The following is a 26,083-nucleotide window of genomic DNA, read 5'->3' as shown; positions in this document are numbered from 1 at the left end:
CCTGAAGAAGGGGAGCCAGGCCCCGTGGAAGCACATTCATCCCATCCCATCCCAGGGCTTTAACCACACAGGCGCTTGGCTGCAGCTCTAGGAAGGAGCCAGATGAGAACAGAGGGGGTTCACCCATCAGGTCACTGCAGTATAGGGCACGTGACACACAGCCACAGTTGTGAGCATCCACTGCCGGGCAGTGGTGGTGATAGACAAAACCCAGGCCCCCCCTCCCCACCCCAGCCGAGCCTCAGGCATGGACCTCCAAGAGCCTTGGCACCCAGGCCTCCCATGCTCTAACCACTAGCCCCACTCCCAGCCCAGAGCTGGGGGAGTTCACAAGGAGGGTCCCAGACTGGAGCAAAGGAACACAGAACCCTGGGGCTGGAAGGGACCTCAGGAGGTCATCGAGTCCAGCCCCTGCTTCAAGCAGGATCAACCCCACTAAGTCATCCCAGCCAGGACCTTGTCAGGCCCAGACTTAAACACCAGGGCTCTACCTGCAGGAAGCTGCTCACGGTTCTCTCCAGCTCTGGGAGGGGAGTGGGGTCCAGTGGACAGAGCAGGGCCTTGGGAGCCTCAAGCTGGGGAGCAGGTGACTGTGTGGGGCAGGAACCGGCTCACCACATCTCCCTGCCCTAGTTCATCCTTTCCCCTTCCCCAACCCCGAACAGACCTGCTCGCCACCACTTCATGTTTCCTCCTCTTTTTATTTCCTGGATCACATTCCAAGCAGGTGACTGTTGGCCCTGCCCAGCTTTGGGCGCAGGGGTTCAGGGCCATCCCAAGGGCTGTACAGAGATTTACAGGGGCCACAACAGCTGTAGTGAACGAGAGGCCACAAACGCAGCCCCAGAGGGCCCTCTGCTACCTCACCCCACCCAGGTTCAAACAGCCCTGGCTCACGGCCAGTTTGCCAGCCGACCTCTGAGGTGTGGCTGCCTGGGTTTTTGTCCAGGCATGCGGGTGTTAAAGGTGACGACACCTGGATCCACCCCAGGCAGTGTTCTGAACTGGCAGCATCCAGTTCTTGGCCGCACCCCCAATCTCTGTCCCAGAATCCACTGCAACGCTTAGTGTCCAGAGCCAGGAAAAGGTGCTTGATCCGTCCCTGGTGCAACAGCCGCAGTTCTTTCCCAAAGGGGTCAGAGATCTCCAAAGAGCATCTCCTCCCACTGCCTGAGATAAGCAAAGCTGTGAGGAGGCTCCAGCTGGCTGATTTCGGGCAGTTTCACCTTTGTCTCCAAACCTTGGGCCTATTTAATCAGCCCAGCTGGGTAAATAAACTTAAAAGCACAGGTTTGACCAAATAAATAAAGCAGCACAAAATAAGGAAAGGCCCCTTAAAAAAATATTCACAAGGCAGCACCACTGGTTTCTGGCCCACGTTCCAGCATCTCATCCACAGCGTCCTTCTCTTGGGGATAGCAAGAGAGCAAACAGGCAACTTGATTTCAGCAGCAGAGATGGAGTTTGGACAGGGCCCTGCTCACAAAGCCAGGAAATGGAAAGAGTTCATCTCCCCAGATACATTAGGTCCCACAACACACTGGGTAGCAAACCCCCTGGGATTTGCAGAAAGTCTCCAAAGGAATCAGGGGTTGATGCAGTTCAAAATTAATCTGGTTCGTGAAGGGAGCAGGACTGGGATGGAGGACAACAGAGAAGACTAATTCCCTGGTTTGCTCATTTGAGGGGCCACCCCAAAGAACACCAGCATCTGATTTCTCAGTGCAGGGGGCGAGGCCGTCGGAGACCTTAACGATGGGGAACCCTGAGGCTTTTTAACACCAAAAAAAAAAAAATCCAGGTTTCTACGGATTGATTTTTAAAATCTAGATTTTTGCCCCGGGGTCTTACCAGCTCTGCAGGTGAAACTAACTAGGCAAAGGAATGAAACTGTCCTGGAGCTCTTGACCCAGAGGAATACTGCGCAGCTCTGGAAACTGGCTCATTTCAAAACTCCTTCAAGTTTAAACATCTCAAGTGTCAGCAAACCTCGGGATGGGGGGTCCAAGCCCAGATCAGGCCTGCTCTCCCTCTAGCCAGCTCCAAGTAGAGCTGCTGCTTAGAGCACAAACTGGCTGCCTTCTATTGACTTTGGTGGGGCGAAGCATTCGCAGCCACTGTGGTTCCTGCACTATTTTAAACACAGGGTGCTTTCAAACCCAACACAGCCTCCTGCTCTGAGATGGATTTGGCTCCATTTCCAAGGGAGATGGACAGGGCACAGAGCAGACTCCAATCCATGTGAAAGAACAAGATCTGGGAGAACACTGGGATCTGGAGAGCCACAAACCAGATCTCAGCCTGGGCCAGGGAAATGCTTGACTTGACGCCCAGACAAGAGGTGTAAGAGAATAGAAAGCTGCTCAATTTACCCCCTCACTTGTTACAATCCAATGGATTGGAGGGGTGACTGCAGGGGCGTTGAAATGGCAGATCCTAGACTGCTCTGACGGGGTGTCTTTCAGGCACTTGGTAAGCTCCCCCCGGGTGCTCCCAGGAGACTCGTGGCTCTGCCTGTGCAAGAAACAGCCTCCTCGCTTTCACCCAAGGCCAGACAAGGGAAGCTGGAAAGCAGCTGGGGAGCTGAAAGCACCAACAGTCAGGCACAGAGCAGCTGGAGCTGGATTCAAAAATTCCCACCCGCTGCCCTTTAAATCCAGGGCAACGGGCAGGGAAGACTGGAGCGGAGTGGGAAGGAGAGGCCCTGGAGTCTTAGCTGCGGGTGGAGACTCAGAGAGCCAACTTCCACTGAGCCTTTGGAGATTCCTCCTGAGATCCCAGCTCATCTCCAGGGACCTGGGATCTCTAGAAACACTGGCTCTGATTTTGGTGTTGAACTGAGCACCTGAATGCCGGTGAGGGGCTGGGCCTGAGACCACAGCAACCCCACCCCTTTGCCAACGATCTCCTGGTGCAGCAGCCCAGATGAACCTGTCTGGGTCTCTCCTGGCCATTCCCTCTCTGCTTTCCCTCAGCATCAATCACAGGGTTAATTCCATGCGGATTCGCAGCCCGTGTACAGAAAGAACGCACCCAGCCACAAGTCTCTCACGTGGCCAGTAAGAACTGGACCCAATGCCCAGGCTGTGCTGCCCCATGGTGCTACTAAGGGGCCTCACTTGATTCTGATCTGAGGCTGAAACTGACCAGGTGAAAAAACACAGGAGGCTAGAGGCAGGACTAGCCCCAGACCCTCCACATGGGGGGCCTCCCCAGCTGGAGGAGGGAGCTGATCTTGGAGCTTTTTCTCCCTCCCCCCTTTCAGATGAGGTGGTATCAGCAGGCGCAGGGGTAAGTCAGTTAGTGATTTTGGATCCCCTGCTAAGGTGTTCGTCTCCTTTAAATCCACAGCGAGGAGAGGAGGGGAAGCACACAGAGGATCGAGATGGATCCTGCCCTGTTTTGCCCGCTGTTGCAGGAACCGGCTGGGAACAGCTCCTGTGGCTTCCGCTCGGGGTCTGGTTTTCTGATTAGTTCTGGAACAGAAACTCAATTTCTTGGCTGCCAGTGGCAGATGCTAATCTCGGCAACAAGGAGGGAGGTGTTTTAAGGACCAAGCGTCCAACAGAATCCAGCCTCACCCACCTCAGGGCAAAACACGGAACCCCCCGGCCAGTCGAAGGAAGCAGCACAAATGGCCGGACCTGGCTGAGACGCAGCGGCAGCTTCCTCGTTTCCTCCCGCTGGGCACGCCGGAGGAAGCGTCCTGCTGGGGCGGCTCTGATCTGGTCCCAAAGTAATGGGGCAGGGCGTTGTGTGTGTTTGTTCGGGGCTAAGCTATTGTGAGGGGCGCCCAGGGGGACAGGAAGGGCTGAGAGCCCTTGCTGCCCCCCCATGGGCAATGGGCATGCCACGCCACCCGCTGGGGGCAGCTTGTCGGGCTCTCCTGGGATGGGCTGTAAGGGGATTGCAGGCTGCATCCATTCAGCTGGACTCAGGAGTCAGGCACCTTCCCAGCATTGGTAAGAGCAACCAACAGATGGGGAAGCAAATGCTCCTGGGAGTGCGGGGTGAGGCCCTAGGAATCCCTGTCTCCCAGAGCCTTCCGGCTGCACCCCATAGGGGAGCGTCTGCTGGGAAGAGCTGGAACCTCATGTTATGATGTGGCCAAGACGCAATGCAGGTGAGAGTCCAGCCTGCTCCCTTCCCTGGAGCTGCCTCTGGCTCCTTGTGGGGATGCGGGAGGGAGATCTGCAGATGCCAAGTGCAGTGGTTTAAGGCCCCAGGGCATCTAGCTAGGGGGCAGCTAACAGGAGCTAACTATCCCGGATGGCCAGCCCCAAACCGAGCCCTAGTCAATTCCTCTCCTCAGGCACATCCGGGCGGGGCCCATCTCCGCCCACACAAGAGATCGGGACCTTCGTGACACACACCGCTCGACAGTCACGCCAATCCGGGCTCTGCCTGCCGAGCCTCCTGGTAACAGGACCACGTACCAGCACCTCCAACTACCTCCAGTCCCTCTCCCCACCCTCCGGGCCTGCACCCTGCAGGACCTCACACCCCAGAGCCTCCTGGGGCAGGGAACTCACTCCTGCCATGCCAGCTGGTGACTTATCAGTGACCACTAGCGGCCAGACTGCTGGGTTGTTTTCCATTAGGACCTACACTAAATGCCTTTCTCTGCTTCAGCTGCCTTAGTGACTACACCACTCCGTGACCATCTTCAGGGATTCACATCAGCGTCCGTATCGTCCCCAATCCAGGCACTGCGTACGGAGGGGTCTAGCTGTAGCTGTCTGGAGCCAGGCAAGCCAACACAGATGCTGACGTAGAGGCGGGTCTCTAAGATAAGGCCGACCCCGCAGGGTGCAGGGGCTAAATCTCCGCAGCTCAAGCCTCGCTTTTCTGTGGGCGAAGGGGAAAGTGGAGGTTCAGGAGATGGCTTCGTCGGCAGGTGGAAGGACCATAGGCTAGGCACTGCTCCTCATCCCACAGCGTGGGAAGGAGCAAGGCTCTGAGCCCAGCAGCAGACAGAGCAGTTCCAGCCTGACACCGGCCCAGACCTCCTGTCCTGCTGGCGTTTCTCCAGAGCTGCGGCTTCTGCACACGCCTGAGCTGCCCTGCCCCAGGAGGCACCCAGCTAATGCGGCACAGAACGGCTTTGTTTGGGGAACCTCTACTTGCCCCCCTCCCCTCTGATACAGATCCTGCCCCAGAAGTCAAGCCACAGGCAGCCAGGTCTCGCTTCTACCCTGTAACAGCTGATCTCCTCCTTACAACCAGGACTGGGGAGGCTCCTCTGGCTGAAGATCCAGCCAAGTAACTCCGACGTCTGCTTGCCTAAGGAAGCTTCTAATGAACGGAGGTGACAAGCCAGCAGATATCACATGGTCTCTGATTCACTAAGATCCCAGATTCCCGTCCCATTTTCTCATGGGGGGAGCTGACGTCTGATCCTCCTAGAAATCACAGAATAAACTCTGTTTGACGCCTTCATTGAAGGAGGAAATACAACAGCGCTCAGCAACTGGATTTGTCAGGACGCTAGCCATGCTGGGGGTCAGCATAGAGCGATTCCAAAGCGTAGCAAACAAGAGCACCAACAGCCCAACAGCTGTGCCTCGTGGCGCTGACAGAGCAGCCAAATACCGAGGGAGGGGAAGCCAGAGTGTGGCACGACTTCAGGCAGGGACACCATCAGAGGCTGTGACGGCGAAGGAAACCAAAAATCAGATCCAGTAAAGCACAACAAAAAAAAAGGCACTGGAGTCCATGTGGCTGATCCTGGCGGAGTCTCTGAAGTATCTTCCAAGGGGAGGAAGCCTTCTAAAATCACCAGTCAGCAGGGGATCCCACGGGGAAGGCCAGGTCCTGGGAGGCCCATGAAGGAAATCATGAAATCCAAGGGGCGGTGGGTGAAGGGGATCTACCAGGGAGGAAAATATTCGAATGGGTCTCTGACAGATCCTTCGAGGAGTTAATTGAAATTAGAGAGGATGCCAGTGGAAAAAGCAGGTCCCAGCTGGTTGATGAAAAGTGTTTTAGGTAGATCCATCCTGCAGATGGATGGATGGAGGGGACCCCATGGGGAGAGAGATCCTGGCCAGTCCACAAAGGATCTTCTCAGGAGACCATTAGATCCAGAGGGAAACAGACAAATCCAGAGCAAAGAGTCCCGTCTGGTTGACCTGTGATGAATTTCAAGGAAACTACCAGAACAGGCAGTGGTGGGAGGGCTGGAGAAGGGGGATCAGCTCCACAGGGGGTCACGAGACGGCCGGGGACTCTGCGGCTGCCTCATCCCCCTCCTCGGAGTCCCAGACCTCAGACTGCAGGTAGTCGGCAAAGAGAGCTTTGGCTCGGCGCAGCACCTTGGCCAGGTTGTGCCGGCGCACCAGGCGGTCAAAGTGCATGGCCAGCTCATTGTAGTCCAGATTGTTCTTCATGATGTGGTCCCGGTGCTCCAGCAGGATGGCCAGGCACAGGAAGAGCATGAAGGGGTTGCCCCTGCCAAACTCCTGCGGCGGAGGCAAGCTCACCGTGGCAGAGATGGGCGGGGCAGTAGGAGCGGGGCTGCCAGGCAGCGAGGCCGGCACGTCACCTGCCAAAGCTCCTGGCTCCTCTGGTGGGTTCTCCTTCTCCTGGCTGCCAGAGAGAGGCGAAGGGGGTGAGGCCGAGTCTCGGGAGCGGGTGGGCGGGCTCAGGGGCCGGAGGGACGGTGCAGAGAAAGACTTGATCATGGCCGGGAACATGAGCAATGGGTCCTGCTCATTGCTGAAGTCGTCCTCTTCCTCCATGGAGTGCTGGGACCGAAGGGATGGCTCTTCCTCGGAGCTGTCCTCCCGGGCGCTGTAGTACTTGAATTCTCCAAAGCTGGACTGCTTCAGTAAGGTCGTCTGCTCCAAGCAAGGCCCGTCACCAGGCTCCTCCAAGCAGGGCTGGTCCCCCGCTGCCTCGAAGCTACAGGCAGGCCGCAACATATGACGCTGGCGGACAGGCTGGCTGCTCTCTCCAGGCCTGGCTGGAGGCCCCACCAGCTCCACCTCCTTCTCCGGAGGGTCAGGCGGCAAAGAACTCCAGGTTATCTCCAGCATCCGCAAGGCGTCCTCAAAGGCAAACTCCCGTTTCAGCTCCAGCAGCAGCCAGCGGTAGCAGAAGAAGAAGTCGTCGGCGCCACGAGAGAGGAGGTAGGCGTAGAACTCGGGGTCCGAGTACTGGAGGAGGAGCTTGAGGTGGGAGAATTTGAGGGACATCACCTCCCCGTCCACCTGGAAGTTGCCTTCCAGGCGCTTCATGATGCCGCAGAAGCAGATGAAGGCGTGGGCCTCGTTGTCCATGACAGCCAGGATGGGCGAGGCGATGTCGCTCATGCCCTGGCAGTAGGAGATCTGTGGGTGGGTCACGGCGTAGGTGGTCAGGAGATCATGCAGGGCGACCAGGTGTGGGTTGTCCTCTGAGCCAGCGTAGTAGGGGTGGGTGCGGTCCGTGCGGAGGACGTCCTTGAGGACGTTGCCGCGGATGAACTCCAGGTCTTCGGGGCTGGCTTGCTCGGCCCACTGGCTCTTCAGCTGCTCGTACTCCCTTGTCTTGCGCTTCATGTAGTTCATGCGCTCCTGGCCCGTCAGCCCATCCGGGTAGACGTTCAGCAGGTAGCGCCACACCACCTGGGGCAGAGGGGGGATATCAACACCCGGCAGCTTCCCCACACACCGCATCTTCTCCCCTGCTTCTCCCCTCGTCCCGCCACCACAGGGGTGTCACCGCCAGCCCTCCTCTCACCCACCCACCAGTGCACCAGCCTGCCAGGCTCCACACTCCTCTGTCCCACGCACCCCAACATCCTTCCACCAAGCTGAACCACACCAACATCCCATCCCCCAGGTGCTCCCCCTCTCCTGGGGACAGAGCCCAGGCGTCCGGCTCCCAGCCCCACGCCCAGGAGTCTCACTTTGCGCAACGAGGGCTCCACTCCGCCATGGTAGATGCGCAGCCGCAGCTCCTCTGGCCGGGTCAGCTGCCCCTCGTGGTTCAGGTATGTGTGGAACTCCGAGTCGCTCAGCGGCGGTTTGAAGGGCTTTACGTCCTCTCCATAGGACCAGCTAAGAGCCTGCTGGACCTTCGACAGCGTCCGGCCCACCTGGGCAGGGAGACGGGGTCACTGGCCAAGTCCAGCTCAGGGCAAGGCACGGCAGATGCCGGGGGAGAGGGGGCGGGGCAGGACCGTCCCCATAATAAGGTGGGGCAGACTTAGGAACAGGCAGCAAAACTCAAAGCAGCAGGAAATTTCGTTGGACCACGACAATCGTAGCATGACGATAACACAGCTGTGAGCAAGTACCAGAAAGTGCATGCAGGGCAATGGGAGGGGCGTGATGTCTAGGGGGTTATAAATGGGGGGCTGGGAGTCAGGACTCCTGGGTTCCTTTCTGAACCCTTTGCCACCCCCATAGCTCAGCGTGCTTCCCAGCTGACGTCTCCCTTGACCCACCTGGGAGATGATGGACTGGGTGAAAGGCAGCGCAGCTGCGGCAAGGGATCGCTTCTCCACCAGGAGCAGGTCGGTGCTGATGACATCTTTGGGGCTGATGATGTCCCAGTCCTCCAGCAGGGGACCTGAGAGAGCAGCGCATGAACAGTTAGCACGTTCCAGCCCCAGCTCTGGGAAGGAAGTAGGTTCTAGGGGTTAGAGCTAAGGGGGGCGCGGGCGGGATGGGTAGTGCTGGGAACCAGGACTCCTGTGTTCTCCCCATTCTGGGAAAGCAATGCCGTCTACTGAGTTAGAAGAGGGGCATTTGGAACCAGGGCTCCTGGTTTTCCTCCTCAGCTCTGGGGGGCCGGGGGGGAGTGGGGTTTAGTGATTACAGCGGGGGCGGAGCTGAGCACCTGGTCTCCTAGGTCCCTAGCCCTGCCATGTTGACTCACTGTCTTCCGAAGGTTTGATGTCTACGAGGAGCTGCAGGTATGGCTTGGAAGCGCTGGCGAAGGCTGTGGCCAGGTCCCAGTCTGAAAGCAGTGAGAGGTATGCCTCCTGGCCCTGCCTCTCCGGGCCCAGGTAGCTGATCCCAAAGTTCTTCTTCCTGGTGCATGGGAGAAACAAGGGCTCCAGCACACCCAAAACAGCAGCAGCCCATCCTCAGTGTGCCCCTCTTGGCACCTCCCCTGTCAATCTGACGCCCCTCCCGCCCTCCCTGCCTCCCTCTTGGGGCCTCCATCAGCCACACAGAAAGGACATGCATCCCTCTGAGGTACTTCCTTGACCCCACAAAGCCTCCATGTCTCTTTGGGACTGATGCCCCCCTTGAGATCCTTCATCAACCACACAAAAACCTGCCCCCCCCCCGACTCCCTGGGGGGCCTTCACCAGCTGCTCCAGCCCCGCCTCCGTACGGGCGGGGGGCGCTCTCCACTAGCTCTTCAGACCCAATGAGCTCATCTGTACCCCAAGTCCCCTCATTGGCCCCTGGCTCCCAACAAGCTCAGGCTCTTCACTAACTCATTTCTGAGATCAGAAGCTAAGCACTAGGCCCCACTCCCCTCCTGGAGCAGAGCACAGGTCCCTGGTGCCTGTGGCAGGACTCACCCATTGAGGTCGAAGGCGCGAATGAGGATGTGCTGTAGCACATCCAGCGAAGTGATCTGGGGATCAACGGCGAAAGTGCGGAACTCAGGCTGCAGGAACCCCTCACGCTTCTGGGGAGACAGGACTGGAGTGAGTACCCTGGGGGGGGTCAGCTCCCCTCCCACCTAGTCCCCTACCCTGGGGCTGGAGAGGAGCTGGTGCCTCCTAAAGACAAAAGACCCTGGCTGCATGGACTCCCCATCCCCCCATATTTCTACAGAAGAGCTTCACAGTGAACCCGGGAGGGCAATTTCCTTGTGCTCTTTCACCCAGAATTCCTCTCCCCTCTGTGGCAGCTGCAGGGCCGAGTTGCTGGGTACTTCTCCCCTCTTCTCTGACCAGTACATCTCCTGGCCTCCACCCAGTACAAGCCTGGGGGCACAAGGGGCCGATGTCTGACAATACAGCAAGGGAAAGGGACAAATGCTCCCGTCCCGCGTTGTTCTAGCTCATACGTGCTCCATCCAGGCAAACAGAGTTTGTCTGGGGCACTAAGAGTGGGGGGATGGAGAACAAGGACTCCTGGATTCTTGGGCCAGCACTGGGAGGAGAGTGGGATCTAGTGATTAGGGCAGGGGCCTGGGAGCCAGGACTCCTGGGTTCACTGCCTGGCACTGGAAGGAAAATGGTGCCTAGTGGTTAGAGCAAGGCTGGAAACCAAGATGGCGGGGACCTCTGCCTGGCACTGGGAGGGTGGGAGGGAGTGAGGGGGTCTGGCGGTTAGGGAAGGGGAGGGGGCCAGGGCCCAGGACGCCTGGCACTGGGAGGGAGGGAGGGAGGGAGGGGGTCTAGCAGTTAGGGCAGGGGAGGGGGCCTGAGGAAAGCCCCAGATGGTGGGGGGGAGGGGGGAGGGCCCCTCCCTGACCCCTGCCGCTGGCCCCTGCCGCTGGCCAGCGTCCCCAGCACCCCGGTTTCACGGGCCCCCCTCTGCCGCCCCCATGACCCCTGACCCCGCCCTGACCTCTCACCTTGACCCGGACCCGCACCACCTCCCGCTCCTCCTCCTCTTCCTCCCGGGCCCCGCCCCCCGCCGCCGCCGCCGCCGCCATCGTGGGTCCCCGGCCGTCTGGGCAGGGGGCGGAGGGGGGAGGAGCCTCGCGGCGCACGGGACCGTTACGGCCCCGCCCCCTGCAGGGTGCAAGCCGGCTCGCGCCGGGCGGCTGAGGTCAGGGCGGGGAGGGGGAACCCCACGTGACTCCCCGTCGCCGCTACTTCCGCTTCCGCCTTAGAGGCCTCGGTTCAGGCACTGATGACATCATCGCTCCCTCACTAAAACAGCCGGGTGGGAGAGACGGGAGCAGTTGGGCCCATCTCTGCTGAGGGACCAAGAATCACATCCGGGGTCAGACGGAAGGAGCTGCCCCAAGGGAAAACAACATCCGGGTAAACAGAAAATGACACGGAAAAAGGAGCGATGACATCCGGGTGACCCGGCCATCACTCGTAACCACGGCAACAACCGCCAGAGCTAGCCCCTCGCTGGGGAAATAACATCCGGGTCAAGCGGAAATAGCCCTCAACCTCGACACTAAGCCGTACGCGCCCCCTCCGAACTCACTGGGGCGGTGTCTGAAAGCTCATCCGGGTCACAGGGAAGTGACCTCACTCTCCGGCACCCGCCAATCCCGGAGTCCCGGGCAGAATGAATGGGGCCACGGGGGGGCCATGGCAACAGAGGCTTCCCCAAAACCCCTGGAGCTGCCCCGCGCCCCTGCCTGGGACCCCAGCGGGCGGCTGCGGCGGAGACCCAGAGCCTGGGCCGAGCCTGGCCGGAAGTGGGGCCCCGGGGTCGCCGAGCCGCCAACACGGCCGCAGCCCGGGGCGGAGCTCGCGGGGCCCGGGTGGCGCTGCCCTGCAGCGGCGCTGGTCCCGGTACCCGTCCTCTCCCCGCGCCGGACAGAACCGGGCAGGCCTGGTCCCCGCCCCCGGCGGGCAGAGTGGGACCGGGGGGCGCCGACGGGTTGCTCCGTATCTGTAAAAACGACGAGACGCCTGGGGCGACTTTGGAGCCTGAGCTCTCCGCGGCAGGGCCCCGCTTCGGTCTCCGCCCAGGGTGCCCCAGGCTGCGGTACCGAACCTCTTCCGAGGGACCCGCCCCAGGCCCCACTGGCCCCTCCAGAGCGGTACTTGCCGGCGGGTTCCCCGCCCGCCCCCCGTGTTCATTAGCTGCCCCCCGGCTTTCCTGCAGGAGCTCCCCGGGGTTCAAGTAGGCCCAGCCCGGCCCGCATGGCGCTAGGAAAAGGCCATGTGGCCTTTCCCCCATGAGGGGGCGCCAGAGCCCCTCTGAGCCCGGGCAGGGGGGTGGCTGGTTCAGGGCGTAGGAACAGCGTGCAGGGTCTTTCCCACGTGGGGGTGCCAGCTCCCGTGCAGCCCCAGGGAAGGGGGACTGAAATGTGGGGCTTGTCTCCTCTAGGGGGCATCAGATCCCTTCTAGTGGCAGGACCCTAAGCTGGCTGGCTCAAGCGGGAGGGACTGGGACACAAGTTAATGAGTTCCACAGTGCAATCCTCGTTAAGGGAAAAGGTATTTCTATTGACCCATTTGGAATGTGCCCCCCCCCGCCCAGAGAAGGTCCCACTCCCCCTTGTTCCTGGGCATTAGCTTATCCCAGCCTCTCCAGCTCCTCTCCAAGGCTTCCAAGCACAGGAGGAGCCGTTGTCATCTGCCTGTATGACCCCAGAGGGTTTAAGGAAACAAGATGGTTGGAGATGTTGTTAAGGGGACAATGGTTTTACCAGGGAGGGTGCTGGGATTACAAGGCATGGCCAGGCACAAATACCCACCTGCCTCACTCCTCCTAGAATCACCTCCACATTGAAAGCCAGGAGCCAGCGCACCTGTAAAGGCTTCTCATTTGTGTAGGCCCCACTCACAAGACACAAAGTTTCCCTGCCTGGATACCGAATCTCATGCTGGGGCTGCAACTTCTCCACCCTCTGAATCCAATCTGAAGGACAGATTCCATTACAGCTGACTGAAATTGTAGAGAAACCATGGGCGTATATGTAAATACAGTTTGCTTCTGTGTGCTTACAGCTGCTCGCTATTCATCTGGTACAGAGGTGTTCCACCCATTGTAATCAGTTGGTTACTGTTGGACCACAAACTATGTTAATGCTAAACAGGAATTGTGAAATATGATCATCCAGGCTTGTAATTATTGCAGGTACCTAGAAAAGACAGCCTGTGTTTGACCCATTTCAAAAGAAGAGAAACACTGTCAGGTCAAAGAACCTTGGAGGGATAAGAGGCCCTTGCCAGAACTCGAGGATACTAAATGGGGGGTAGAGGACTCCACAAATCTTACTTTAAATTGACTGCAGGGGATGCTGGAGATTCTTGTGGCTGCATGTTGGGCCAAGAGCTGAAATCACTGGGTTTTGGCCAGAGCCAACTCTCTCGCCAGCTGGGCGGAAGTAGCATGCAGTTGTCCAGGGGGAGCTGCAGTACGGCTGGCAGCTGGACGTCAGCAGTGGTGCAATGAGCAGCCAGCAGGTGGTTGATGAGTGACCGGTGGAGTAAGATGCTGCTTTACCTCCCCTATTGCAGATGGGGGGTGAACCCTGCAGAAGCAGCCCTGAACTCTGGGCCTGTCCTGATCGAGGGCAGCAACTGTGAGAGGGGAGTAGGGAAAGGTCAGGCATGTGAAGGGGACATTTGGGATGCTGGACCCCAGACCCGACAGGATGATAAACCGGCCCCACCTCCCCAGGTTGGGACTTACTCATTGTTTTGTTGTGAACTCTGTGCTGTTTTCCCAAGTGAATGCTGAGTTACTTCCCTTTTGTTAAGAACTCCTTTCCACACTCAGCCTATGGGCTTGTGAGTGAGGAGGTCTCCTCCCTCCCCGGCTCTCTGGGGCAGAGGGGTTGCACACAGCCATGAGTCCAGATGCCAGGGATCTCCCTCTGCCTTAATGCAGGTTCGGTACAGCAGCCAAATACCACTGATGGGCAGAAGCTCACTGGGGTCATGCAGGGAAGAGACCTGCAGTCAGGTGTCCCCACAGCCTAACCCTGCCTGTCCTGGCAACACATCACCACCCAGAGAGACAATGAAGGCAAGTGGAACACAAAGGAGTTCATGTTTTTATTAAAACAATCTGATTGGCCCTGTCCCCCAGAGGCCCTTTGGCTGCTGGGCAAGGGGCACAGACATTTATTCGTGAGGCAAAGAGCTCAGAGCTTTGGTTATGAGAACAGGGAGGGGCTAAGATAAGTCACAGGGAGGCAGAGGTCTCCCCCCACCCCCCGTTCATTCCTGCTCACCTGGCCAGCAGGTGAAGCTGGCTTGGAAAAACTGAAATGTGTCTCAGCATGTATGTGGGAACATTGGTTGGGAATCAGGATGCGTGGGCATAGACCCCATTTCTGTCCCAGAGCTGGGGAGAGAACCCAGAAGTCCTGGTTCCTAGCCCCCCTCTAGCACTAGACCCCACTCCCCTCTCACAAAATGGATAGAGACCCCAGGGGGCCTACCCACCCCACTCCCTGAGCATCACCCATCCGGTACCTCCCTCCTGGGGCAGACCTGTGCCAGATCTCCCCCTGCCACCCAGCCCTGGGGGTGAACGTCATTGTCTCTTAGCTTTGAAAGAGTCCAGCACCCCCTGTGTGGCGCTCAGGTGTGCCCAGGCATCGAGGAGCAGGAGAGAGGGGACCACGATCCACAGGGCATTCATGAAGATGAAGTAGAACCAGAAGTAGAGTGGGTGCCACATCTCACTGTGGGCAAAGCCCTCCCGGTACTCAGTGAAGAAATACAGCACGTCGCCATAGAGCTGGCCTAGGGGGCAGTTAAGAAGAATCCAGGGGAGCAAGAATCCAGACAAAGCCAGGCTGCTGGGACCTCCCTTCAGCCCCTGGGCCCTTCCATAGCCAGGAACAGAGCTCAGGAGTCCTACTAACCCCACCCCCTACCCCAACCCACTAGGCCCCTCTCCCTCCCCAGAGCTGGGGAGAGAACCCAGGAGTACTCACTCCCAGCCCCCACCCCAATCAGACCTCACTACCCTCCCCATGACAGGAGGTTCCCAGCCCCTTGCTTGAACCCAGCAGCCCCCACTCCTCAGCCAGGGAAAGAGCCCAGGCCCCCGGCTGCCCTTACCTAGCGACACCACCAGCTGCAGCACGTAGCGGTGGGGCTGGCACTGGAGAAAGGCCAGCACGGTCCAGAGGCTGAGTGGCCCCCATGCCCAAGCAGTGATTGTCTCCATGCACACAGTGAAGTTGTCCTCTCTGCAACAGAGACACCAAAGGAGTAACCCAGCTTCTAAGCTCCCCACTTCCCAGCCAAGCATCCATCACCCGCATCGCCCACTCGCCTCAGTTTCTCCGCTGTACCAAGGTCCTACTGGGCATGTTTAGATTGCGAGTTCTCCAAGGTTTCAAAGGGGGAGGATGTATGGAGCACCCAGCATGACAAGGGCTATGACCTCCAGCTTGAAGGGGCGGTGCAAGACTGGGGGCTCTGCTGTGGCAGCTGGCAGGGGGCTTTTGCAGCACTGAATAGGGGCCCTGCTCACAGGGTGCGGCGGGAGGGCAGGTCTCTGTGGAAAGCCTGGTACAATAGGACAGTCCGATAGCCTGTTATCTAGGAAGCTGGACATGCTGGTCACAACAGCCCCTCCAGGCCCAGGAGCCCACAAGCGGGGAGGATGCAAAGAGGCTGTGAAATGACACAGCACACCCGGATGATGAGTTGGAACCTGGGAAGCTAATTCCCTAGGGCGGGTGGGCAGTCCTCAGAGCTCAACCCAGCTCTTTGGAGGTCCGATCTTCCAATCGGCTCCACCCCAGCTTGGAGCTGTGATAGGGGCTCTCCAGTCACTTCTCTCGCGGGTCTCCCAGCTGCGCTCCTGGTAAGTAGAAGATGCCTGCTTCAGAAGAGCCGTGTGGTGTGACTCCTCCAAGACGCATCTCCAAGGAGGAAGCAAGCAGGATTGGTTCGCCAGCCCGCAAGGAAGGCAAAGGCGGGGGAAAAGGGGTGTCACCCTGAATTCATCTAGCTATCAGATCAGGTTAGGCAGGACCCAACCCAGAGCCTGCAATCAAAGGCTCCTTCCCCTTGGCGATATGCTCAGGACCAAGTCTCTCACTCTTCAAGCCGGGTTTCCAATCCTCAGCGCATTCACACAGCTCTGCCCCCTCTTCGACTGAGCACGTCCTTCCTGAGTTGTGGGAGCCAGACCGGGACTCAGGATCCCAGCAGTGGTTACACCAGGGCCAAATTCAGAGGAAAAAACCCCTCTGCCCTGTCCCAAGAGCCCCTTTTATACATCCTGGAATGGTGCTAGCTCTTTGGGCCCCCACACAGCACTGGCAGGTCCTGTTCAGCCAACTGCCCCCACCATCATCCCTGAATCTTTGTCAAGATGGGAGTTTCCCCCTCAGTACCTAGAGAGATGCAGCTGCATTTAGCTGTAGGAAAGAGTACAATGTTTGCTTCTTCCGAGTAAGCCGGTGTGCATGAAACCTGAGTGGTTTTGGAAGGCTGTGTCCAAGCAATTCCAGATTTCTGGCTGGGTTTTGGCAGACACAGGTGGACCTGACGGAAGGGGATAATTATACAAGGGGACACGCACAAACTAACACTCACATGACGTATCTGCTGTCTCCCTTGGCGTACTCCTTCCCTGGAGGAGAAAACAAGGATATTCAGCTGAAGCAACTCCTCATTGGGCCAAAAAGAACCCAGGGAGTTCATCGTGGGACGGGGATGCAGGAACACGGGAAGGTTTCCAAGCTAGGGAGGAAATAGTTTTAGGGCTGGGAATTTCCTTTTTTTTTTTTCCTCCTTTCTACTCTGATGGCAACAGATATTAACATTCAAGAGAAAAAAAGTCCCAGCTAGGAGTGTTTGAACCTCTGGAGCAGTTTCTGCAAGGATCCAGAGTTAACATTCTACCCTTCCTACAGTTCTCCAGGGATTCAGAGCCTGAGACTGCAGCTATCACATAGCCCACAGGCAATGAGAGCTATTCAACAGCCTTTTCTCCAGGCATCCAATTTCACAGGCTCCTATCTTGACTCGCAGGAAGTCGAGTCACCCTGGGGTAACTCACCAACCAGGTTTCCTTTGCTCACCGTAGTAGACTGGCAAATAGCTCCAGTGATAGATGCCCTCGGCTAGGCTAGAACCCAGGAGTTCAGATACCCAACCTGCTGCACTCTGCCCCACTAGAGTGCATCACCTGCCCAAAGAACCCAGGAGTCCTGGTTCCCAGGCCTTACACAGCTGGGAGAGGAAGGACTGGTCCCCAGGGATGTCTCCGTGGTAGAGGCTGAACCAGCCCTCAATCACACAGTGGATGAAGCCACAGATGAAGAACCAGCAGAGGACCAGGCGGCGCCAGGGGCTCATGGGAGCCCCCTTCCATCCCGGCCAGCCAGTAGCCAGCCAGGTGAGCATCAGCAAGACTGCCGAGACGCAGAAGAGGAAGGAGAGGCTGTGCCAGGTGGGGCGATCGTTGGGGACGTAGTGCCGGATGTCCAGGTCCCGGGGCCAGTAGGGGTGAGGAACAGCAAGGGGCTCAGCCTCCAGTCCCATGGCCGGCCAGGCAGCGGGTCCCACTGCGAAAGAGAAGAGGAACGGTGTGAGAAGCGGAGCCGGGGACCTCCCCTCTCGGGGGACACCAGCGCCCATCGGGTCCCAGGGCACTGGGGGAACAGCACAGGGGTGACAGGCAGGGCACATCCCCCCATGCACTTCCCCACCTGCAGCCCCAGGGGGCGCCTCCAGCTGCCCTGGGAGTGGGGACACCCGCGGGTCCCCCAGAGCCCTGCGAGCGCGCCCCGGCAGCCCCGTACCCGCCCAGCACCTCACCCCTACCGAGCCCTGCAGAACGCTGGCTGCACACTGAGCTCCGCCCTGCGCCGGCGGCTGGTCACACGGCTAAGCTCCGCCCCCCGCGGCCAATCAGCGCGCTCGCCGACCCAGATCGGCGGCGAGAGGGGCCGCTGGAATTTTCTGACAGCCAATCAGAGCGCCGGAGGGCGAGGCGAGGGGCCTCTTCTCAGGAGCGGATTGGTCCAGGTGCCGGCTGGGGCGATGTGGGCTCAGGGAGAGAGCCGTGGGGCAGCCATGGCAACGGGAGACGTCAGAGCACGAGATTTAAAGGGAGGTGGGAAGAGGCCGTGACTGGGAGGGGCTTTGGCTCGGGGGGCGGGGCAGGTGTTTTGGGGCGGGGCCTAGCCCTGGGGGCGGGGGCGGGGGCGGAGTGCAGGAGCCCCCGCACGGCATGAGGGGCAGCTGTCTTCTGAGGGCAGCCCAGCGCCAGCGGGATGGTGTTATGTGCCGCTGTTTCCCAGCTGCCGCTCCCCAGAAGTGGCTGAAATTCAGCACCACCGGAGCGGCCGTGTATGTGGCTGCTCCTGTCCCTGGCCTTTTTCAACGCCAGCGGGGGCTGGATCGGGGCGGGAATCCTGCGTTCCTCGCTGCCTTCGCGTGGGGGCTGTCGGCTGTCTGTGGTTCACTCCCGCACCTGCACGGTGGGCCTATGGCACTGCCCTGCCTCCCAGGATGAAACAGCTGAGTGACCGCGAGGTGCTCAGGTACTGTAGCAAAGGGGAACAGAGAAGTACACAGAGTATAAACCTTTTCCCAACCTCCGAGGGCCGGGGAGAGAACCCAGGAGTCCTAGCTCCTCCCCCATCCACTAGCCCCACGCCCCTCCCAGGGCCGGGGAGAGAACCCAGGAGTCCTAGCTCCTCCCGCATCCACTAGCCCCACGCCCCTCCCAGGGCCGGGGAGAGAACCCAGGGGTCCGCATCCCAGTACCCCCTCCACTGGAAATGGAGAGCATCCATTGGCTGGCTTGATCGCCCGCCCCTTCCGAGCCCCCTCCCGATTGGCCGAGCCAAGCCCTCTCCCCTTCCCATAGGAGGCTGCGCCCCCCCTCCCACCAGACGGGCCGCGCCGGGAGGGACAGACGGACCTGGAGGGGGAGGCTGCCGCCGAGGTACCTGGGCGCTGGGCGATCCCGGGCCGGAGCGGGGGGGGGGCGGCTCTGGAGAGCGCCCCTCCCCACCGTCTGGCTCCAGCCCCGTCTCATGCAGCTGTTCCGGGGACCCCCCCCTTGCAGCCCCACCTGGATGCCGCGAGCAAGGGGGGGGGCTGAAAAGGGGGGTCCGCCCCCATCTGCCCACAGCGACGTCCCTGCCGGTCTTCCCGCTTCTGTCCTGCGGCGGGGGGGCTCGCCCTGCAGGTTGCCAGCGGGGGCGGTGGGGGGACATAGCCGAGCGACCCCCCTCCTCCTCCGGGGCCCCTAGTTCTCGGGGGGGTGAGCATTCCGTGCCCCCCCACCCCGAACGCCGGGGTTCGCGGGTCGGGTCCAGGCCATCCCCGTGAGTGTGCGGAGCCCCTTAGCCAGGAGAGCCTGGGCCCGGGGGTACCTAGGTGGGTACATGGGGGGGCTGGTGGAGGGGGCTGGACTGGTACCCGTGTACGCGGTAGGATCCAGTGATCCTCCTGCTCTGGCCGTAGTCACGCTGCAGCCAGCTCGCCCCCGTCTTCTGAAAACGTATTTATCGATGGAGCCAAATAGCCTCAGGCCACTGGCCAACTCGCCCCCGGGGCCTGGTGTGTCAGAGCCCACGGCATAGCCAGGGCTGCGTGTCCGTGGTCCCTGTCTGCTGAGCACCGGGGTGGCAACCCAGCCAGCAGCGGATGTTTCTGGGGTGGTGCCCGTCCATGCAGGCCCTGGTGCATGTCACAAAATTTATTCTGCCCACGGATGGAAAACATTAGCAGAAGCAGTGGTGCGCCTAGATGGAGATGGGTACGGATGGGGATGGGTGGGCCAATGGAGGTGGTGCAGAAGGGATGGATGATGGGTGGGGGGGTGTGGAATAAACAGAGGTGTGCATGGAGATGGGCAGTTAGAGGGGTGCGCGGGGGCTGGGTGGTTAGGAGGCCTATGGGGTGGGTGAGATGCCAGAGGGATGGATAAAATCATTGCAATGTCAGACTGGGCGGAATCTGGGGAAGTCCCTGAGTCCAGCCCCTGTACTGAGGTCCGTCCATCCACAAAGCCAGACATCCCACTGTGCCCGCCCCACAGCTGTGCCCTCTCCGGCAGCTCCCACCCATCCCCCTCTGCTCTGACTCCTTCCCTTCTCTTCCAGGGCCCAGCCATGGCCACCTTCACCCGGCAGGAGTTCTACCAGCAGCTGCTGCAGGGCTGCGTGATCCCCACCGCCCAGCAGGGCATCGAGCAGATCTGGCTGCTGCTGCTGGTCTGCCTGGCCTGCCGGCTGCTCTGGAGGCTGCGTAAGCAGGTGGCAGGGCTGGGTTGGGGGCAGGCGGGAAGGATTCATTGCTTTGAGGGTTGGCTGGATGGAGGCTCTGTGGGGCTGGTGGAGGGACAGGGTGCGGGTTTACGGCCGGGCAGATGGACGAACACGTGGAGGGTTGGTTGGACCGGCTGGGTGGGGGGCAGGGTTCCCACAAATTTATTCTGTCCACAGGTGGAATAAACTTTGTAGTGCGCACCAAGGCCTGTGTGGATGTGCACCACCCATGGAAGCATGTGCTGCCCACCGTGGGGGGCTCGGGGGGCTCTGCTAGTCACCTGGGCAGCAGCTGACTCTCTCCCAGGCCGCCGCCGAAGCACGCAGCTTGCAGGGAACGCAGGGGGAGGGTTGCGGGCAGGGTTGAATGGTTGACCGGATGCATGGAGGGGGGTCACTGGGGACGCCTGGAGGCCGGTTGGATGGAGGTCAGTTTGTGGGTGAGGTCAGACACATGGAGGGTAGGTGGGTTGGAGGTTTGGTTGCGGATGAGCTGGGCCCGCAGAAGGCTGGCTGGGGGATGGGGGTGTGGCTGGGTGCGTAGAGGGATCGGGGTTGGGAGCTGGCTGGCTGGAGGGTTGCACGGGTGAGGTCCCCCGACCCCCTCACAGCTCCTCCTAACCCCTCCCTCCCACCTCTGCAGCTCTGCCCGGCTACGCCAAGCACCTCAGCACGGTTGTGGGGGGCTTCTACGTCCTTCACCACTTCTTCCAGCTGCATATGGTCTGGGTGGTGCTGCTCAGCCTGCTGTGCTACCTGGTGCTCTTCCTGTGCCGCCACTCGGCCCACCGGGGGGACTTCCTCTCCATCACCATCCTCATCTACCTGCTCATGGGGTGAGGCTGGGGGGCTCTGTGGCCAGGGGGAGGCGGGACGCAGAGGGGAGAGCCAGGCCCAGGGCTGGAGGGGCAATGGAAGCCCATCATCGCCCAGGGAGGGGGCAGGGCTGATCATGTGGGGCCCCACCCTCCCACGCGCACCTTACGCCTCTGCTCTGATCTGGTGTTGGTCCCTCTCTCCGGCAGGGAGATGCACATGGTGGATACCGTGACCTGGCATAAAATGAGAGGTGAGAATCTGGCCTCCCACCATGGGCCTTCTCCCTCTGAGGGGGGCCAGCTCAGGGAGCTGGAGCCAGGGCTCCTGGGTTCTCTCCCCAGGTTGGGGAGGAGAGGGGTCCAGTGGTTAGGGTGGGGGAGGGGGCTGGGAGCCAGGACTCCTGGGTTCTCTCCCCAGGTCTGGGAGGAGAGGGGTCCAGTGGTTAGAGTGGGGGAGGGGGGCTGGAGCCAGGACTCCTGGGTTCTCTCCCCAGGTTGGGGAGGAGAGGGGTCCAGTGGTTAGGGTGGGGGAGGGGGCTGGGAGCCAGGACTCCTGGGTTCTCTCCCCAGGTTGGGGAGGAGAGGGGTCCAGTGGTTAGGGTGGGGGAGGGGGCTGGGAGACAGGACTCCTGGGTTCTTTTCCCTGTAGCCCCCGGGTGCCCCACCCCCGCTGCTCTCTCGTTGGCAGGGGCCCAGATGATTGTGGCTATGAAGGCCGTGTCCTTGGGCTTCGACCTGGACCGAGGGGAGCTCCTGGCCATCCCCTCCCCTGTGGAGTTCATGGGCTACATCTACTTCGTAGGCACGGCCATCTTTGGGCCCTGGGGCCGCTTCCGCAGCTACCTGCAGGCCGTGGAGAGCCGGGCCCTGGTGAGAGTCACACGGGGAAGGGGGCTCTGGTGGGGGTGTCCCCTCTGTGGGGTGTTGTCTCCCACTTGGTCCTGTGGGAGGGCTGGCTGGGGGGCAGGCAGTGGTGCAAGGGCCTGTCCCTTCCTTGGGGTGCTGGCTCCCAGCTGGCCCTGAGGGGGGGATGGGACCTGCTTGCTGAGCCCCCCCTCTCCTGGCAGAGCCTCCCCTGGCTGCGGAAGGTGACCCGGAGCCTCCTCCTCTCCCTGATGTGCCTCCTGGTCTCCACCTGCGTCGCCCCCTACCTGTTCTCCTACTTCGTCCCCCTCTACGGCTACCGGCAGCTCCGGAAGTGAGTGTCCAGACCCCACACCCTCCTGCTCCCACACGCCGGCCTCTGCGTCCGTGGGGCCCGAGCTGGGCATGGAACCCAGGAGTCCTGGCCCTCTGCTCCCCCGACCATGCACTAAACCCCACTCCCCTCCCAGAGCCAGAGAGAGAACCCAGGAGTCCTGGCTCACAGTCCCCCGTCTCTGCTCTAACCACTAGACCCCGCTCCTCCTCTCGTTTTCCACCGGTTCCTTGACCCACATATTGCCCCTCTGATATCCCCCCCAGCCCTGCTGAGACACCGGCCTCGGTCTCCACCTCTCTCTCTCTCTCTCTCTCTCTCTCTCTCTCCCTCTCCTTCCCCCCTCTCTGCCTCGCCTGGGACGCTGCTGGCCTCAGGAGCAAGCGGAAGGCCAGGTAATGCCAGGTGGGGGCTCGCTCACGCTGGGGCTGTGCTGCTCTGTGACTCTGAGCCGTGGCCCAGTGGCAGCTGGCTCTGGGCTCCGGGGCTCGCTCGCCCTCTGGCTGTGCAGCCGGCATGTTACCTCAGTGGATCACTTGCCCTGCGGCACGAGGTCCTAGGTCTCTTACCAGGCTTCACGACCTGGCTCCCAGGGCTGGCCTGGAGCTGCCCTCGCTCGCTCAAAGGGGTCTGGTTCTCCAGGACTTGGCCGTGGCTGGCTGGGCCCCATGGCATCTGTGCTTGGTGCCAGCTCCGGGACCTGCTCTCTGGGCAGCACCAGGGCCAGCTCCCTACATCGCTCATGCTGTGCCTGGCTGTGCGGCTTAGGTGACTCCGTGGCCGGCTCACCCCGTGGCTGGGTGTTGTGCTGGGTGGCCGGCTCGCTCCGTGTCTGGGTGGCCGGCTCGTTCCGTGGCTGGGTGACGTGCTGGGTGGCTGGCTCGCTCCGTGGCTGGGTGGCCGGCTCGTTCCATGGCTGGGTGACGTGCTGGGTGGCTGGCTCGCTCCATGGCTGGGTGGCCGGCTCGCTCCGTGGCTGGGTGACGTGCTCGGTGGCCGGCTCGCTCCGTGGCTGGGTGGCTGGCTCGCTCCGTGGCTGGGTGACGTGCTCGGTGGCCGGCTCGCTCCGTGGCTGGGTGGCCGGCTCGCTCCGTGGCTGGGTGGCTGGCTCACTCCGTGGCTGGGTGTTGTGGTGGGTGGCCGGCTCGCTCCGTGGCTGGGTGGCCGGCGTGCTGGGTGGCTGGCTCGCTCCGTGGCTGGGTGGCTGGCTCGCTGGGTGGCTGGCTCGCTCCATGGCTGGGTGGCTGGCTCGCTCCGTGGCTGGGTGTTGTGCTGGGTGGCCGGCTCGCTCCGTGGCTGGGTGGCTGGCTCGCTCCGTGGCTGGGTGACGTGCTCGGTGGCTGGCTCGTTCCGTGGCTGGGTGGCCAGCGTGCTGGGTGGCTGGCTCGCTCCGTGGCTGGGTGACGTGCTGGGTGGCCGGCTCGCTCCGTGGCTGGGTGACGTGCTCGGTGGCCGGCTCGCTCCGTGGCTGGGTGGCTGGCTCGCTCCGTGGCTGGGTGTTGTGCTGGGTGGCCGGCTCGCTCCGTGGCTGGGTGGCCGGCGTGCTGGGTGGCTGGCTGGCTCCGTGGCTGGGTGGCTGGCTCGCTCCGTGGCTGGGTGGCCGGCTCGCTCCGTGGCTGGCTCGCTCCGTGGCTGGGTGACGTGCTCGGTGGCTGGCTCGCTCCGTGGCTGGGTGACGTGCTGGGTGGCCGACTTGCCCCCTGCATGCCCTGCCGATTCTCTACTGATACCTGTCAACTTCTCCTTCAACATCCTGGGCTCCGACACTCTCCCTGCCTGCCCTCGCCGTCCAGGGGCTTGGCACTCAGGTGAGTGGGAAACCAGCCTGGGCGCAGTGGGCCGGCTGGGGCCTCTGAGATGGACACTGTGCAAAGGGTGGCCTTGGCTTGACCCCGACCCCCACTCCCGCAGGTGGCTCCGGGCCTACGAGAGCGCCCTCTCCTTCCACTTCAGCAACTACTTTGTGGGGTTCCTGTCTGAGGCCACGGCCACCCTGGCTGGGGCGGGATTCTCCGAGGAGAAGGACAACCTCAAATGGTGAGGAGCAGGGAAGGGACCCAGGCGTCCTGCCCCTCCCCCCCCGTGCGAGGGAGACCCCAGGCGCCCCTGACTGCTCTCTCCCGCCAGGGACCTGACCGTGTCCCGACCCTTGAATATCGAGTTGCCCCGGTCGATGGTGGAGATCGTCACCAACTGGAACCTGCCCATGTCCAGTTGGCTCAACTCCTGTAAGGTCCACTGGGGCATTGTGGGGAGCTCCTGGCCGCCCCAGCCCCAGGCCTTCCTGCGGGGGGGGTTACTGCGGGGGTGGGGGGAGGCAGGAGCTGGCAGGGGGTGGAATTCCTGGCCGCCCCAGCCCCAGGCCTTCCTGGGGGGCACTGTGTGGGGGAGGGAGGCAGGAGCTGGCAGGGGGGTGGAATTCCTGGCCGCCCCAGTCCCAGGCTTTCCCAGGGGCTTGCTCGGAGGGGCAGTTTCTTAGGTCAGCTCATGCCCTCCCCCCACCATGTTTCCTGGCAGACGTCTTTAGGAACAGCCTCCAGCTGGGGACCTTCTCCGCTATCATTGTCACATACGCTGCCAGCGCCCTCCTGCATGTAAGTTGGGTGGGGGGGGGCTTGGGGAGAGGGAAAGAATGAGGGGTCACCCCTCCCCCACTGGCTGATGTCTCCTCCCCTCCCCCAACCTCAGGGACTCAGCTTCCACCTGGCCGCCGTGCTGCTGTCTCTGGGATTCATCACTTACGTGGAGCATGGTAAGTTTGCCTGGTGTTGAAGAGCTGGTGGCCATGTGGCATATGCCCCATACTGCTCCCTGCTTGAGGGATTCTCAGCTGTCTCCGGAGAGTTGCGTGAAGGGGTAAATATACACACAGGAGGAGCTGGGCTTATCCCCTCCAGCAGGGGCAGGCATGTGGCTGTGCGCACACACTGTGTGGCAATGTGTGTCCTATGCCCTGTACTGTCACATTCCCCCGGGTGAGTCTCCCCAGTCTCCATGACCAGTGCCCTGCTCTTGTGTCTTTGTCTTCTCCCCAGTTCTACGGAAGCGCCTCTCCACCATCTTAGACGCCTGCCTCCTCTCCAGGCGCTGCCCCCCCAGCTGCCCCCATCGCTATAACACGGTAAGCCCTCAGCCCGGATGCCTTGGTTCAAAGCCCACCTTTGGGAGGGGAGGGGATCCCAGTAGCTCGAGGTGGCAGCGCTGGAAGCCAGGAGTTTAGCCAGGAAGGGAGTGTGGGGTGGGAGGGGAAGGACAAGTGGGTCTCTGAGCTGGGATCTCCATCCTGCAGAATCTCTGGGTCCGGCTGCTGAACCTGCTTTTTGGCATGCTGGCTGTTTTCCATCTGGCCTACCTGGGCTCACTCTTCGACATCGACGCTGAAGACACCTTAGAGGAGCAGGTGGGGTGGTGCAGTCCGACAGGCAGTAGCAGAATGATGTGGCCGACCTTCCTGCTCTCCAACTGTACCTCAGGCATCAGCAGGAAACAGGCAGCCACACCCTCCTGGGGTCTGACTGTACCCCAGACGCCCCAGGAAACTGGCCCCCATGCCCAGCTGCCATCTGACTCTGTCTCTGTCATTTCTTACCCCAGTGAGGTCCACCTGACCCTCAGTCACCCCAGGGACAGGCATCTCTACTGTCCAGGTTTTCGACTGTACCTCAGTCCTTGCCTCTGGGTAACCAGGCTGTACCTTGTCTCCACAGGGACAGTTGTTCCTACCCCTCCTAAATTCCAGATGTACCTAAGTCACAGGCAGCCCAATCCACTGGGTTCCGACTGTCCCCTGGGGCCCCAGAACACAGGCCTGCCCTCCTCCAACTGTAGTGTCTCTCCACTGCAGGGCTACAGCATGTCCTACACCATCTATAAGTGGTCAGAGCTGAGCTGGGCCAGCCACTGGGTCACCTTCGGCTGCTGGGTCTTCTACCGCCTCCTCGGCTGAGCTGGGCTAGGACGTGCAGAAACTGGTGGAGGTGTCCTGGTGTGATCTGACTGTTCCCCCGCCCCCCCCCCAGCCCTGCTGAGACCATCGGACACAACCTCAAGAGCTGGATCAGAGCTGATGGGCTTCAGCTGGGGCGACTGACACCAGGACAGGCGCAGGAGGGGACATGGGGAGTGGTTGCTTGTGGAATCAGTCTCTCTCCCCTGCCCACTGGCCAGCCATTCACCCCTCCCTGCAGTGTAACGAACCGGATGGCCAAGAGCTCTG

The 26,083-nt window shown here is 61.1% G+C and overlaps 3 protein-coding genes across 11 annotated transcripts; 1 reads left to right on the top strand and 2 right to left on the bottom strand.

Moving 5' to 3' along the window:
* Positions 1-687: 687 nt before the first annotated feature.
* Positions 688-10,899, bottom strand: TBC1D25 (TBC1 domain family member 25). The gene is made up of 6 exons (XM_075017430.1): positions 10,531-10,899; positions 9,524-9,633; positions 8,866-9,020; positions 8,432-8,556; positions 7,892-8,080; positions 688-7,607 (listed from the first exon to the last, which is right to left on the bottom strand). Exons 1-6 carry the CDS (start codon positions 10,609-10,611, stop codon positions 6,210-6,212), a joined length of 2,058 nt encoding a protein of 685 aa, XP_074873531.1. The 5' UTR covers positions 10,612-10,899; the 3' UTR covers positions 688-6,209.
* Positions 10,900-13,638: 2,739 nt separating this feature from the next.
* On the bottom strand, positions 13,639-17,423 carry EBP (EBP cholestenol delta-isomerase). 3 transcript variants are annotated; one of them, XM_075017568.1, is made up of 5 exons: positions 17,393-17,423; positions 16,795-17,133; positions 16,160-16,196; positions 14,669-14,799; positions 13,639-14,347 (listed from the first exon to the last, which is right to left on the bottom strand). In XM_075017568.1, exons 2-5 carry the CDS (start codon positions 17,108-17,110, stop codon positions 14,136-14,138), a joined length of 696 nt encoding a protein of 231 aa, XP_074873669.1. In that variant the 5' UTR covers positions 17,111-17,133; positions 17,393-17,423; the 3' UTR covers positions 13,639-14,135. The 3 variants fall into 3 exon arrangements, with proteins under 3 accessions (XP_074873669.1, XP_074873670.1, XP_074873668.1); XM_075017569.1 differs by having other exon boundaries at positions 17,387-17,401; XM_075017567.1 differs by lacking the exon at positions 17,393-17,423 and adding an exon at positions 17,278-17,379.
* A 378-nt stretch (positions 17,424-17,801) lies between these two features.
* Positions 17,802-25,844, top strand: PORCN (porcupine O-acyltransferase). Of its 7 annotated transcripts, none has more exons than XM_075017493.1 (15): positions 17,802-18,114; positions 19,687-19,831; positions 20,495-20,687; positions 20,877-20,920; positions 21,358-21,539; positions 21,737-21,867; positions 22,245-22,262; positions 23,661-23,675; positions 23,779-23,904; positions 23,995-24,095; positions 24,385-24,461; positions 24,556-24,619; positions 24,903-24,988; positions 25,157-25,267; positions 25,712-25,844. In XM_075017493.1, exons 2-15 carry the CDS (start codon positions 19,696-19,698, stop codon positions 25,811-25,813), a joined length of 1,386 nt encoding a protein of 461 aa, XP_074873594.1. In that variant the 5' UTR covers positions 17,802-18,114; positions 19,687-19,695; the 3' UTR covers positions 25,814-25,844. The 7 variants fall into 7 exon arrangements, with proteins under 7 accessions (XP_074873594.1, XP_074873597.1, XP_074873593.1 ...); XM_075017496.1 differs by lacking the exon at positions 17,802-18,114 and adding an exon at positions 18,491-18,521 and having other exon boundaries at positions 21,472-21,539; XM_075017492.1 differs by lacking the exon at positions 17,802-18,114 and adding an exon at positions 18,491-18,521.
* The last annotated feature ends 239 nt before the right edge of the window (positions 25,845-26,083 follow it).

The sequence above is a fragment of the Carettochelys insculpta genome, chromosome 22 (genome assembly GCF_033958435.1).
Source record: "Carettochelys insculpta isolate YL-2023 chromosome 22, ASM3395843v1, whole genome shotgun sequence".
NCBI lineage: Eukaryota > Metazoa > Chordata > Testudines > Carettochelyidae > Carettochelys > Carettochelys insculpta.
Note: the sequence above shows the minus strand (reverse complement) of the source record. Positions and strands in the feature narration are given on the sequence as shown.

What these genes read in the sequence shown, in the direction of transcription:
- TBC1D25 (XM_075017430.1), bottom strand. Translation starts at nt 10,611, where the DNA reads ATGGCGGCGGCGGCGGCGGCGGGGGGCGGGGCCCGGGAGGAAGAGGAG. An exon ending in CGCGCCTTCGACCTCAATGG is followed by an intron (nt 9,021 to 9,523) that starts GTGAGTCCTGCC and finishes CCCATGCACCAG; the next exon opens with GAAGAAGAACTTTGGGATCA. An exon ending in TGGAGCCCTCGTTGCGCAAA is followed by an intron (nt 7,608 to 7,891) that starts GTGAGACTCCTG and finishes CCTCTGCCCCAG; the next exon opens with GTGGTGTGGCGCTACCTGCT.
- EBP (XM_075017568.1), bottom strand. Translation starts at nt 17,110, where the DNA reads ATGGGACTGGAGGCTGAGCCCCTTGCTGTTCCTCACCCCTACTGGCCC. An exon ending in GTCCTTCCTCTCCCAGCTGT is followed by an intron (nt 16,197 to 16,794) that starts GTAAGGCCTGGG and finishes TTTCTCCTCCAG; the next exon opens with GGAAGGAGTACGCCAAGGGA. An exon ending in GGAGACAGCAGATACGTCAT is followed by an intron (nt 14,800 to 16,159) that starts GTGAGTGTTAGT and finishes TCTCTGTTGCAG; the next exon opens with AGAGGACAACTTCACTGTGT.
- PORCN (XM_075017493.1), top strand. Translation starts at nt 19,696, where the DNA reads ATGGCCACCTTCACCCGGCAGGAGTTCTACCAGCAGCTGCTGCAGGGC. An exon ending in GAGAAGGACAACCTCAAATG is followed by an intron (nt 23,905 to 23,994) that starts GTGAGGAGCAGG and finishes CTCTCCCGCCAG; the next exon opens with GGACCTGACCGTGTCCCGAC. An exon ending in CATCACTTACGTGGAGCATG is followed by an intron (nt 24,620 to 24,902) that starts GTAAGTTTGCCT and finishes TCTTCTCCCCAG; the next exon opens with TTCTACGGAAGCGCCTCTCC.